Source organism: Macadamia integrifolia, unplaced genomic scaffold (genome assembly GCF_013358625.1).
Source record: "Macadamia integrifolia cultivar HAES 741 unplaced genomic scaffold, SCU_Mint_v3 scaffold_179A, whole genome shotgun sequence".
NCBI lineage: Eukaryota > Viridiplantae > Streptophyta > Magnoliopsida > Proteales > Proteaceae > Macadamia > Macadamia integrifolia.
The window spans coordinates 29,319-44,113 of NW_024870631.1; the positions used below are offsets into that span (position 1 = coordinate 29,319).

A 14,795-nucleotide genomic window follows, 5' to 3' on the forward strand; every position below is an offset into this window, starting at 1 on the left:
TTACACTTGCTTTTGTGAGAAAGCAATGCTCCCAAAATAATAAGTTTGTGTAAGCAATGACTGCAGGGACCATCAGTATTCCATTTATAATAGAATCTCTAAAGCCCTATTCCACTCCCACAATGGAAAGGATTAGAAGTTTCTTAATCATAATGGGTCTACAACTGCTTGGGCTCAATAGATCAATCAGTGTTAGTTAAGTCTACATAAAAGTCCTAACAAAAGATAATGGCCTATAAGTTATATAAAGGAAGTGCTTTCTAGTGGATTAAATACAAAACTTTGGTCAACAATCAAGAAAAGGGCCTACCTGATCAATACTCCATATGAAAAATTTTCTACCGTACATGCAAGGTGATTTGATATGTCAAAACCACTTGATTGGAAAGAAAAGTATTTGTATTTTCTTATGTTTTTGACAAATTCTTTTATTTTTTTTTCATGGAAAAAGAATTCCCAAGATAAATTTTAAAATTTGAAAATGAATCTTCTCTTCTCACAAGTCAGGACATGTCAAACACAAATTTAAAGAGGATTTCTTAAACCATTTTTGTATTTTTTTTTTCTTTTCTTTTTTTTCTCTTGATTACTCAACACAGCCCTTGGGATGAGATCAGATTGGCATCTGTCAATACCAATACACTGGTACGACCAAGGGTAAAAAATTAATAAAAACTGATAACAAAAAAAACAAAGCCGTTCAATCTAGGGAGAACCGGATGGGCATCGGCCTTCCGAGAACGGAGATTACGAACCTTGATCCCGAGTCCCGAGTCACCCGAGCATTTCTAGGAACTAAATCCCAAGAGAAAGGAGAAAAGATACTAACGACACGAAAAAGCTTATTCCAAACTTCGGACAATGGGCTTCCAAGCAACACTATTCCATGTCCCACGATTTTTGTAATTTTCACGTTTTGGTTTGTTGAAGTCCCCGTCAATGATCCTTCAAGGGAAGAAAAGTACCCACATTAGAAACTTCTCACCTCTCTCCTTTTTCTCCTTTTGAGAGAGTTGAGTTTCGATGAATTCAATGTTGTTCATCGTCTAAAACGATCTGGGATTGCATCAAAATCCAATATTTTGATCCCTAGAGCTTCAAAAATGTTAACAAACATTGTCTCTACTGCGAATTCGTCGTTTTTACCTTTGAATCATTTCGGGGGTACCTCTCGTTCTGCTAGATTGTTGATTCCGAGCAGGAGAAGTTTGGGTTCTTGTTCTAGTGAGAGAAAGATTGTTTGCGCTTGTACGGCGCCTCCAAGGAAGTGGCCTGATGGGTTTTCTGGAGTCAAGTTTAATGTAAGTTCATCGATCCTACTTTCTCTTTGTAGCTTTATTACTGGTTTTTATTCAGTTGGTATCAATTTTCCTTTTTGCATTTTCTATTGCCGGATTTTTGTTCGTCTTAGTTTTCTTCTTAATTGGATTTGAACTTTAGTGTTAATTGTTAAAATGGATTGCTATTAGAGTGGTTTTCTTTAATTTACCTGAAGGCTTTTGAATTAATGGCTTCTCTATTGGATTATCTTGTTAGGATTCGTCCAGCCAGGAGAAGGATTCACCCGCCGGGGAGAATTTGAGCATGGCTAGAGAGGTTGAGGATGACTCCGATGTTCTTATTGAATGTAGGAATGTTTATAAGTCATTTGGGGAGAAACACATCTTGAGAGGTGTCAGCTTTAAGGTGATATTTTTGTATTCTTGTTTTGATTTCCTTTGGTGAGTTTGGTAGAATGCTCTATATGTACAGTCCACTGTCATCAAACTGGTTCAAGGTGAATTTTATTAACCCGTATCTTGTTTTTTCTTTTGGAAGGATAACCCATATCCTCTCCATTAAACTAATCCACACTCTTCATCTATTCCAACTTGTGATTGGAATATTGCAGCTATAATTTCTTACCACTGGTTTTAATTATGATATGATGGATGTTACATTAGGCATTTGTGGATAGGATTTATCAATGGATTAAATACGCCAATAGTATTTGCAATTTATCATCTCTAAGACTCGATGAACTTGGAGATGTGACTATCAGTTTTTAATTTGTGAAGTTGGATGCCAGTATTTCTGTTTGCTGTCCTCTGTGATAACCGAGGGAGTGGAGGACATGAATTTGATCCTAAACTACCACCTTCCTGATATAACTGCATAGTTTATTTCTTCTCTAGTTCCACTTGATCTTTATAGTTTGCTATGGACATGTTATTTGCTGTGAAAAAGTGTTTAGTTAATTTATCCTAGGTGGCCATTGCGAAGTGTACTGGTTTTCTTGTCAATGAGCCAAGGCTTTGTAGTTTAAATGGCAATTAAGTGAGTTATGCTGAGCCGACCCCATTAAGTTGGGATAAGGCTGAGTGTTGTTGTTTCTTAAGTGAGTTATGCTGAAATAAGAAGAGATGGCTGGCATATCCGAGAGTATTAACCTGGTTCATTTTGTTTTCTTAGGATTGCAGAGAGGATTTTCAGTGCTTACAGGGCTTTAGGCTATTTTAGAGTTGTTTGAAATGGGTTTGTTCTAGTACAGGTAAAATAATTTGAAGTTTCACCACGGCTTCCCTTTGTCAACAACCCTACTTCAAATGATCTTAATTATCTCCTGTATATCTTTTTAATTTCACCAAAAATGACGCTATACCTTAAGTATACAAAGCATGCTAGCTGCTGGGCTTGTGATGTAGATCAAGCATGAGGAAGAAGAGAGTGAGCAGGAATTACTGTTCACGTGAACAGTACCCATGACGACTGTTCACGTGAACAGTACTGGTGCCCCATATGGTCCTTCTAGAAGGCTTAACAACTGCCCTACTAGATTGGAAAGAAGACTTTGGAAGGAATTCCTGCAGTCCATCCATTTCAGCAAGAGTAGTTCCTAGGATTTGTTTCCTTTTTTGGTTTTCTTAGGAAGCAAGTTAGTTATTGTCAGAAATTATTGGATTGATATTAGTTTCTATTTTATGTTTTCTTGGTTGTTAAGTAGTTGGGTTTTAGAAAATATTAGTCTTTAAGTCTTAGTTTCTAAATTTCAGAAAATACCTAAATTAGGAGTTTCCTATTCGTAGTTTAGTTTGAGAGCCTATATAAGAGGCATGGATTGATTGTAATGCTTTAACCAATGAATGGATCACATTATTTGTGAGCAATGCTTACTCCTAAACCTGAGATAGGTTTGTTTTATCAACTGGGATAGTTGAGGGTGAGAGACCCAGGCTGAGATAGCCATTCCCCTACTCCCTTTCTTGTACGTTGAAGATTGAAGATCAGCCCCAAAACAAGAATTTGATCCAAGCTGTTGCAAGGATTTCTCTCCCTTGGTTGACAACCAGATCTCTAAGATCTGTTGGACATTCAACCAGGCCTTTTAAGGACTTGTTCATCCCTATAAAAGAAGCACTTGACCAGCCCTTGGTTCCCATTGGTGGTCAGATCTGCCAGCTACAAGTTTTCTCCATATTGAACTCTTGAAACTCTATTTTCTCCTTTCTATGGTATCTGTAATATTTGTGATCGTGATTTGTTCCGCACCTACTTGGTGGGTTCAAGCCAAATTTGGAGCATAGTTTGGGGATATTATTGGCCATTTTCACCCTAATTTCAGGCTCATCTGAGCCACGGTTTGTGAGTTCTCAATTTTCTCCTATTACAGCCCAGATTTTCAGATCCTGCATGGGGTTAGGCCCTGTGTGATCTAGCCTTACATCAGCTTGTAAGAATTATCTTGGTGGATTAAGGCTTTCTGAAGATTAGTCTCTCACTTCCCATCTAAAAAGGGGAAAGATCATCTATCTTAGATTTTAGGTGTCAGACACACATTACTTGTGCCTAATTTTCTATCTGGTTGGATCGTATTAACCCCTGCAAACTAGTTTCATATAATTCAGGGAATGATTCCTCAGATCTAGCTTCCTTGAGTTGCTGACTGGGATGGTAAATGTTTGCGCATCTTCATCAATCTCATCATAAATCATCCATGTTGGTATGGATGGAGTAAAATGATCTTTTCTTTGTGGCATCATTGGCTTTTCCCCAATCCCAATAACCTGGAATTAGCTCCCACCGAGTATTCCACAAAATCTTAAAGTACTGTTCTCTTCCAAAGTCAAGTAAAGCATGGAGGCTAGACGGCTAGCTATATATTATTTATCCTTTTCTTTTGCTTCATTTCATGCTTAGGATGCTTTGTACTTGACGTTGGATGCCTCGGTGCTAAGCTTAAATTAGAAAATCTATCCCTTTCTACAGATGTTAATATATAATACATGTATTCATATGAGAGCTCTAGTTCAGTAAGAGCATATTCATCAACTTGTTAATGTTATTGTGTAGAAGTGATTTTTTTTTGCTTGGAAGTAGTGTTGATGCCCATTCTTTTCTCTGCCTATTTATCTACTGTTTTCATTACACCTTTGTTGTTGTCATTTTTTCCCCTTTATTTTATATAATTTTTGGATTTTCTTGCATGCATAAGTTTTTATTTATTTTGTATCATGATTATATCTTAATACGCAGATCAGACATGGAGAAGCTGTTGGAATAATTGGCCCTTCAGGCACTGGGAAGTCTACAGTGCTGAAGATTATGGCAGGTCTCCTTGCTCCAGACAAGGTATTGCACTCTTACTCATGGGGAAACAATGTAGGGGTTCTTGGTATTTTCATTAATATGGAGTAAACATTAAGTTCAGAATATATATATATATATATAATTCACTAAATGTTCAAAAAATGAATGTTATATAGAGTTCTGACCAATACTTTGATTCTTACTTGACTAAGAAAATGAACTTACTGAAATATATTTTTAAATGGAGCATCTGATCATTTTAAGCCAAATTTGTTGTGAGCAAAATTTAAACTCGAATTTAAATTGTCATGAAACAAGTGAAGGAATACTTGGTCAACGTACCCAGAAGATTCTTCGAGTTTAGGGTTCTTATAATTTGACACATCTCCTTTAATAAGTGTCCAGATCTATTGTTAAATAGTTCCAACCTAAGTGATTACAACAACAACTCAGCCTTATCCCAACTAAATGGGATTGGCTACATGGATCTGATCAAAGATAGCAAAAAGAAAGTAAAAGTAAAAGGAAAGGAACGCAACACAACACAACAAATCAGAACAATCTCACTTAAACAGGGTCGGTCACATGATTTCTTCTCTCCAATCAGATCTATTCGAGGTCATACTTGGGAGAAAACCTAAACTATGCATGTCTTTCCTCACTACTTCTCTTATGGTCATTTTAGGCTTGCCCTTAGCTATTTTAGTTCCTTCAATCTGAATCAGATCACGCCTCCTTAATAGTGTATCTCCTGGCCTCCATTGAACATGGCCATACCACCTCAAACGACTTTCTAGGAGCTTATCACGAATTGGGGAAGCTCCCAAATTAGTTATAATATGGTCATTCCTTTATCCTTCCTAGTTTTGCTGCACATCTATCTCAACAATCCACATCTCTGCTACTCATAACTTATCTATATGACACTTCTTAATAGCCCAAACATTTCACTCCGTACATCATTGTCAGTCGAATCACTGCCGTATAGAACTTTTCTTTAAGCTTTAAACGAATACGTTGGTCACACAATACTTTGGACGTGCCTCTCCACTTCATCCGTCCCACCTTAATTCTTTGTGAAACATGATCCTACCTAAGCTATTAATAGGAACAAAATCAGCTGGGACAAATTATCCAAACTGTGTTTTCTCTTTTCATATCTTTATTTGAATGAATGGAAGAAGATGGCTTTTAAGCGTAAAAAAGTAATGTGTAGATTAGATTTTTGACATATCTGACCATGTTGTGTTTTGTTTATGACTGCACACAAGATTTTTTGGAATTGTTTTATGTGTTTTTTTTTTCTTTGGGGGTTGGGAGGGGTTGGATTTTGACGGCTGGTGAAACTAGAATATATCGACAAAATTTTGCCAATTTTTGGTGTTGAAGTGTTAAATGCTGTTTTTGGTGCAACCCACATATTCGTTTGTCCTGATTCTCCAAAAATGAAACAGACGGTGACTTACTATACCCCCAGTTTGTGCAAGGGTTCTGGAATCCAGACAGCAGATGTTCCCACTATTAGATACTTAAAAAAGAATGTGGATGCTGATCGAAAAAGAAAATCAATAAATAGTATAATTTGGATACAGATTCTCGATTCTACAAATTTGATACTCTTATACTGGCCTGCTTCTCGTTCTTGTGTGGCATTGGTTCTTTCGGGCTGAGATGTACTCTACTACTCAGCTATGGTAATGGTATGGATCTCCTCCTAATTGTGATGGATTGATATGCATCAACTGTTAGAGATTATAGTTATGTTGCTCTAAGGGTAGTTTAGTCATTATGTTTTATTTTTTCCCTTTTTCCTTCTTAGGGAGGTATGTATAATTTCTTGTAAATATGTGAGTGAAGTAATATATTAATGTTAGTGAGATTTTTTACTCAACATTTTATTCCACTATACCATCGCCTCCTCTCTTCTCCCTCTTCTACTTCTTCTTCTCCAACTCTTTTCTCATTGTTCTTCCTATTCCATATATTCAAACTTGGTATCAGAGCTGTAAGGTTGGTTTGAGAGTCAAACTACTAGTCTCCTTCCTTCTTCTCTTCTCTTTGGAACCCTAGGTTACAAAAGGGTTCCAAGGAAAGGGACTTCTATGTGATAAGATTGAAGAAAACTTGAAAGAGGCATGCGAGGAGACCATGGAGACACCAAGGGGAGTTTTCCTTTGAAGAAAGAGGCACTTGAAGGTTGCATTAAGCAAAACCAGTCCTACGTAAGCTCACCACCAGCCCTGGAGTGTTTTCTCTCATTCTCTCTCATCTGATCAGCTTTGGAGCTGAAACCAGGCTTATTTGGATCGCCCTAGGGTGTATTACCACCACTTGTGGTTTCGCTACAATCCTCCTTAAGGTGTGCAACCACAACTTGATTTTTTCACTGAATATAGGGTACCACCAGCCCTGTTTTTTGGGTTTTTTGTCTCTGAAATGTTGTCTGTGATGCTTTCGATTGCTATGTGTTTGTAAGGTATGATGTTTAGGGCTATTGAGTTCTTATGTTATGATCCTACACACTACACCTTGAAGAGGGTAGATGGTGTGAATTTCCTTGAAGTATATGCTTGGTTTGGCTACTGGAATTTTTTTTTTTTTGGCTTCAGGGAAAGCATTTTTGGGTAGAGTGTGTAATCCCCACCTTGTGTGATCCTTTCTCTACAATATGTCTGATGATAGTGGACTTGGGGCCCTCTTTGGAGATATTTCAAAAGTGCATTGAGTGGTTCCACTCATCATACCCTTATGGTTTTTGATAACCCGAATACTCAAATTTCTATTGTGAAGTTGGACAACACAAATTACTTGGATTGGGCTCATTCTGTGAAGCTTTCCTTGTGGAGTAGGGGAAAGCTGGGGAATGTTACATGTACCATTAAAGCTCCAAACCCAAATGACCCATCATATCCAAAATGGGAGATTGAAAACTCCATTGTTATGACATGGCTATTTTTTCTATGAAACGTGAGATTGGACAAATGTTTATGAGGAAAGAGACTACTAAGGATATTTGGGAGAGTGTTCCTAAAACTTTTGACCGTGTGGGTGACTCGGCCAAAGTGTATCAACTACTTCAAAAGGTTATTGCTAGGAAGCAAGGGAATATGACCATTTCTGAGTACTACAATACTGCCATTAGTCTTTGGGAAGAATATGATCACTATAGGGATCTCCAACTGTCCAATCTTGAAGATGAAGCTAAGGTTTATCGAACACTTGAAAATGAGCATTTTTTTATTTTACTTGGTGGTTTGAATCCCAAGTATGAGCCAATCCGAATATAATTTTTGGGCCTGTCTCTTCCATCTCTTAATGAAGTGTGTAGCTATCTGCAGAGTGAGGAGACCAGGTAGGTGGCCATGAACCTGCCTCTCCTCTTGAGGGGTTAACTCTTACTACTAGCTCTCATCGAGATTAGCGTGGACCTCGGCCACCTCATGGAGATGACAAACGATGTGATCATTGTGGGAAATCTTGGCACGCGAAAGAAAGTTGCTGGGTTCTTCATGGTTGTCCTCCTGGCATACAGGGTGGATCTAGTGGTGCTCATGGTGGACGTAGTGGGGGTGCTAGAGCCTACAATGTTCAGACTGAGACGGATACTGCAGAATTTGCTCCTAGCATACAGGCAGAGCACAGTTCCCTTACTAGAGAGGATATTGCTGCATTCCATAGGGTCATGTCACAGCTGGGGGGGTCCATCATCTTCACTTATAGTGCTAGATTCCTCAGTTTCAGCCTTGTAGGTTTCCTCATCTGCCCCTTTCACATCTCCATCTTGGGTTATTGATTCTGGTGCTGCGGACCATATGACTGGTACGTCCTATAATGATACGTACTCTATTTGTTCCGGTAGAGATAAGGTCAGGGTTGCCGATGGCTCCCTTTCCTCCATTGCTGGTAAATGTAGCATTTCTATTACATCTTCTATTTCATTTGATTCTGTTCTTCATGTTCCTAACCTTGCCACTAATCTATTATCTGTGAATCACCTAACAAAATCCCTGAACTATTGTGTCACTTTTTTTCCTTCTCATTGTCTCTTTCAGGATTTGGTGACAAAGAGGATTATTGGCAGTGGGTGTGACCGCTTGAGGAGAAAGGGCTTTACCTACTTGAACCTCAATCACCTTTTTTGGCTACAGCCCAGTCCTATGTGTGTGGAGTGTGGACGTACTAATAGTAGTTCTATGGACTCTGTGATGTTGTGGCACCAATGTTTAGGACATCCATCTTTTGTTATTATGAGGAAACAATTACCTCATTTATTTACTTCTTTTCCTAGTTCACATGTCTTTCATTGTTAATTATGTATTTTTGCCAAACATTGTCGGTCTTCTTATCCTTATCATGGTAATAGATCTATTGTTCCTTTTCACATTGTGCACTTTGATGTTTGGGGGCCCTCTACTACTACTTCTTTACTTGGTTTCTGCTACTTTGTTTCATTTGTTGATAATTTTCCCGTACCACTTGGATTGTTTTGATGAAGCATAAAAGTGATGTGTATGATGCCTTTAAAATTTTTTATCATATGATATGTACGTAGTTTGACACCAAGATTAAAATTGTTCATTCTGATAAGGGGGAGTATATGTATGGTGGTTGGTGTTATCCATCAGCTAGCTGGTGTTAACACACCCCAACAAAATAGGGTAGCTGAGAGAAAAAACTGCCATTTGTTGGAAGTTAGTAGGAGTTTTCTCTTTGGCATGCATGTTCCTAAAACTTTTTTGGTCTGATGCACTCCGTATTGCTAGTTTTTTGATTAACTGTATTCCAACAAAACTTCTTGGCTCCAAAACACCATTGGACACTTTGTCTCCGTAGTCTTCTTTTTTCTCTCTTCCCCCCAAAGTGTTTGGGTGTATCTGTTATGTCCGTGTTAATAAGTCGTCTCGGACTAAACTGGACCCCAAAGCTCTTAAATGTATCTTTTTTGGCTATTCTTCCACTACCAAGGGATACAAGTGCTATCATCCTTCTTCTAGACGAAGGCTTCTCTCTAAAGATGTCACCTTCCTTGAGTCTGCACCTTTTTTTGCACCTCATCAGCATCATTTTTAGGGGAGAATAATGGAAGTGAAAAGGCTACTGATGAAATCCCTTTTCTTTCTCCATTGCCTATCTCTCATTTTATGCTTGACATTGGGAAACACAAAAAGGTGGATATTATTGATGTTGGTGATCATTCAAGAGGTGGTTTAGGTTCAGGTAATGAAAAGGCAGCCATTGTGTACACAAGGAGGAACAAGAAGACCTGCCAAGAGTCCTCCTTGAATCCAACTCCTGAGATCCACCCTCCTCAATCAGGTAATATCCTTCCTCATTAGAGTTAGATCTTCCTATTGCTATTAGGAAGGGAAAGAGAGCTTGTACTAATCCTATAGCCCAGTTTGTTTCTTTGACCCTCTCTCCCTTACAAGTGTTGCATTTACTATTGCTCTCTCATTTGTTTCTATTCACAAGAATGTTTCTGAAGCTATGTCTGACCCAAAGTGGAAGCAAGCTATGATTGAGGAAATGATGGCTCTTGAGAAAAATTGTATTTGGAAATTGGGTTGACCTTCCAAGGGGGAGAACTCCAGTTGGATGCAGGTGGGTCTACACAATCAAATACCGGTCAGATGGTATTATTGAGAGGTATAAAGCAAGGCTGGTGGGAAAATGATACAGTCAAGTGTATGGCATTGACTATCAGGAGACATTTGCTCCTGTGGCTAAGCATAACACCATAAGGGTTCTTTTATCTCTGGCAGCGAGTAAGGATGGGCCATTGTATCAATTGGATGTGAAGAATGACTTCCTACATAGCGATTTAGAAGAGGAGGTGTATGTGCAAACTCCTCCTGGCTTTAACTTCCCTTCAGTTACAGGAAAGGTGTGTCTTCTCAAGAAGGCCCTGTGTAGTCTTAAACAATCTCCAAAGGCATGGTTTAAAAGGTTCAGACAGGCCATTTTGAAGAATGGCTATTCCCAAAGTCAGACTGACCACATTTTGTTCACTAAGCGTGGTAGTGGCACCATTACAACCCTGATTGTCTATGTTGATGACATTGTAGTAACTGGAAATGACAGAGCTGAGATAGCCAAGCTGAAGAACTACTTAACCCAACAATTTGAAATTAAGGATCTAGGACCCTTAAAGTATTTCCTCGAGATCGAAGTGTCTAGATCCAAGAAGGGCATAAATATATACCAAAGGAAGTTTTTTAGACCTATTGAAAGAAACGGGAATGTTAGGTTACAAACTTGTAAGTTCTCCTATTGAGCAGAATCATAAGCTGGGAGAAGATGATGGCCCTTCTCTTATTGATGTAGGGAAATATTAGAGGCTAGTTGGGAAGCTTATTTATTTGTCCTTGACTCGTCCAGACATTACTTATGCAGTGGGCGTGGTGAGTCAGTTTATGCATGCTCTCAAGAGTGGCCACTTGGATGCGGTTTACCATATTCTCCAATACTTGAAGTTCTCTCTAGGAAAATGACTACTTTTTGCTAAGCATAACCACAAGAGGATTGAAGGCCTTACTGATGCAAATTGGGTTGGTTCAGTCTCTGATATGAGATCTATCTCAAGCTATTATACCTTAGTAGATGGAAACCTAGTCACATGGCGGAGCAAGAAACAACCTATGGTGGCTCGATCTAGTATAGAGGTAGAATTTAGAGCTATGACTCATGGAGTGTTTGAGCTTCTCTAGCTGAGAAGGCTGGTCCAATAGTTGGGATTTGATACTGAGGCACCTATGAGACTTTATTGTGATAACAAGGCTGTCATAAGTATAGCCCACAATCCTGTGACATGATAGAACAAAACACATAGAGGTGGACAGACACTTCATTAAAGAGAAGATTGACTTTGGTTACATATGGACACCTTTTGTGAGGACTGGAGATCAACTGGTTGATATCTTCACAAAGGGTCTTCATCAACTGGAGATCAGCTGGCTGATATCTTTATCATCAGTTTATTTCTCTGCTGTCCAAACTGACAATGTATGATATTTATTCTCTCGCTTGAGGGGGAGTGTTAGAGATACTATTTATGTTGCTCTAAGGGTAGTTTAGTCATTATGTTTTATTTTTCCCTTTTTTCCTCCTTAGGGAGGTTTGTGTAATTTCCTGTAAATATGTTAGTGAAGTAATATATTGATGTCAGTGAGATTTTACTCACAACATTCTATTCCACCATACCATTGCCTCCTCTCCTTCTCCCTGATGGAGGGCCGGCAAGGGTAGGGAAGAATTCCCTGAGATGGGTCTCAGAGTTGCAGGGGAGAGGGAGAAATAGCACTAAGAAAGGGGGGGGGGAAGGAGAATCGCTCACACAATCCCGTAGGCTTCACAAATACTCAATTCATATTTTTTTCAATCTGACTTGTCTATAAATAAAAGACATAAAATAGAAACTCAACTGAAATAAGAAACTGCCCTAAACAAGGAAACAAATTGCAAATCAACTCTCTAAATCCTACGTGTACCTAACTTGCTAAAATAAAGTGAATAAAATAAAATCAAAGACAATCTTCCTAAATAAAGTAAATTTCTAAAATCCTACTAGACCCAAAACCAATATGGATCTGGTTCATCCCTATTTGGAAACCCAGATGGATATGAACTACTCCACGGATGCACATCTGCATCACTCCCACTTCTACTTCTTCTTCATCTCCAACTCTCTTCTCATTGTTCTTCCTAATCCACATATTGTTACTTCAACATGAGCCAAGTGTCAACCTATCAGCGACATGATACCTAGTCGTTTACTTCACTTAGCAGGGACCCTTGTGTTTGAGTGATGGTCTAGTTAGTTGTTTGCTACAGGTGCAGTGTAGGAGCTAAGTTGCTGGATAGTGGCCTAAGATATTACTTTCTTGTTTTTTGAAATAACTGTCGAATTTTTTCCCCAAAAGATAAAATCATTTTTATCTGGGATTGGAATCTCTCTTTCTCGCTTCTCCCCAGTCAAAAATTTTTTTTTTCTGGGTTTGTTTTTTCCTTCTACCTGAAACATGCTTTATTCCCCTTTTGAGCCTTGATCAACAATAACTATTGAATATTTGTAATGTTTAGAATTATAATGAGCACAGTCTAAGTTTGATTTCTCTTGCCTAACTGAAATCTCAGTCATAGATGCATTTCATACCCCCCATCTTTTGATGAATAAAAATATGCACCATAGTTATCAAGGCGTCGCCTAGGCATCCAGGCGGTTCAGCCTGGACTGGCACCTTGGTCACCTAGGCGATGCCTAGTTGGTGTCACCTTGATTTTCTTCCATCCTCTGTCGCCTCGGGTCTCCTTACGCCTTGATAACCTTGATATGCAGTCTCTGGGTTTCCTAACTACTCTAACCTACATGGCTACATATTTTTAGATGTTTGAACACTCTCTACTTCTGATGCAGCACCAACGCCAAAGGTCTACACGAGAAGGACCAAAAAGGTTGACCCAAGTGGCTGATTGGGTCGACCAGATCTGGCCTAAGATAGCCCACGATTTGGGCTAGTGATGGGGGACATTAGATATTATTTAGTTTCTAATTTTAGTCATATATTTAGTCTCTAATTCATGTCTTAAGTAGTTTCTAATTTCAGTTTATATCTAGTTTCTTTTTTACAATCTCAGTTTTAGTAACTACATGTAATTAGTTTTAGTAACTCAAATTTAGTAATTTCTGAGTTGCTATTCTTTGTACCCCCCCCCCCCATCATTATTATAAATAAAGAGGAGGGCAGCAATATAGCCGACGATTCATGTTTAAAAAAAAAAGACTCTTGTTGCTGCGGCTGGTTTCCATGGCTGCTCCTTGTGTTTGATCAAGGCCTAGGGACTGGTGTTTGATTTAGTCAACACTTTGCGGTGAGAAGTCCGAGTGGGTTGTTATTATTTCTGGTTTTCTTTATTGGATTATCTTCTTCAACAGAACAGGTAAGTAACTGAGTAACTGAGCCTTCTGCAGAATTTTCTGGGTTCTGGATCTCTGTTTTTTTTTCCTATTCTGTCGACCTATTCTATTGGGAGTTCTGGCCACCCGATGGCCTTGTAATTTTGGTCGATTGTTAGGATCATCCAGAGGAGGACTCGATCCAAGTTTGGTGCTGATCAGACTATGGGTTTGTCTGGTTCTGAGTTTTTTCAACTCTGGCCAATAATGTTCTCTGCCCAGAATTGATTTCTTTTTTTTTTTCAATCTGTGTTGAAGTTGACTGCTGATCTTATTCTCCAAGGGACTGGATCTTCTAATCAGTAATTAGATGTGTTATTAGTTCCTTAATAATACTCTACTGAAGTTCCAGAAGTTATTGCTAGATCTCAGAACCTGATGTCAGAATCGAGTTCTGAATTGGTTATCTATTCCTGTGATGTTTTGATTCTGATCGTACCTTATTCAAATACTCTATTTCTGTTGCTGGAAATTCTATTTGTTGGTGCAAACTCTGCTTCCTGAAATTCCAGATTCTGGATCTGATAATTCTGGCTTTTCAAGGACTGTTGACTGGTTTACGTTGGACTGTTGTTACTGTCTACTATTGGGTGGTTATTGGTTATTCTTTGGTTTAACTTTCCTGTAGTTTTGGGTCTAGTTTGGCTTGTCAAACCTAGTCCTACATTAACTTCAGGGAGAACTTTTGCATCCTCCTTGTTAAGAATAATTAGTCTGGTATAGCTTCAATGAGAACTTGGAGAATACCATCTAGGATTGATCTAGGTCTTCAGGAATGTTATTAAGAGGATCCACATCAAAGCAGCATTTAGGATTTTATATTGAACTATTCAGAGGTCTCCCATATAGTTCCTATATCTGTTGTTATTTGAGACCTTTGCAGACCTCTAACTGCAATATTGTTGGCACTTGATATTTTTCTTTCGGAATGAACCCAACAATCCGAAGAAAGGCATTGTAGGTTGTCATTTTCTTATCCCTACATCCCAAGGTGTGCTTCAATGTGGTGCTCAGCCTCACTAAGAGCCATTGAACTTAATTTTGATGTGCTTCTTAGAAAATTCAGTGCATTCAAGGATGGAGGGAGCTTTTAGGATGTTGATGGTTCTGTTTTTCTCTTTTATTTTATTATTTTTACAGTAAGGACTGTTTTGGTTTGTTTTATATTTCAATTTCATAGGGTCATAAATTATATTATGGTTTTGGTATGAAGAAAGTATATTGATTAGAACAAGAGAAGCACAACGAGTTAGGGAGACAGATCTCCTGATTCCAA

General features: G+C 38.5%; 1 protein-coding gene across 2 annotated transcripts; it reads left to right on the forward strand.

The window, feature by feature from the left end:
* Window positions 1-716: 716 nt before the first annotated feature.
* Window positions 717-8,947, forward strand: LOC122071045 (protein TRIGALACTOSYLDIACYLGLYCEROL 3, chloroplastic-like). Of its 2 annotated transcripts, none has more exons than XM_042635308.1 (4): window positions 717-1,301; window positions 1,537-1,686; window positions 4,513-4,608; window positions 8,619-8,947. In XM_042635308.1, exons 1-4 carry the CDS (start codon window positions 1,104-1,106, stop codon window positions 8,874-8,876), a joined length of 702 nt encoding a protein of 233 aa, XP_042491242.1. In that variant the 5' UTR covers window positions 717-1,103; the 3' UTR covers window positions 8,877-8,947. The 2 variants fall into 2 exon arrangements, with proteins under 2 accessions (XP_042491242.1, XP_042491243.1); XM_042635309.1 differs by having other exon boundaries at window positions 4,518-4,608.
* The last annotated feature ends 5,848 nt before the right edge of the window (window positions 8,948-14,795 follow it).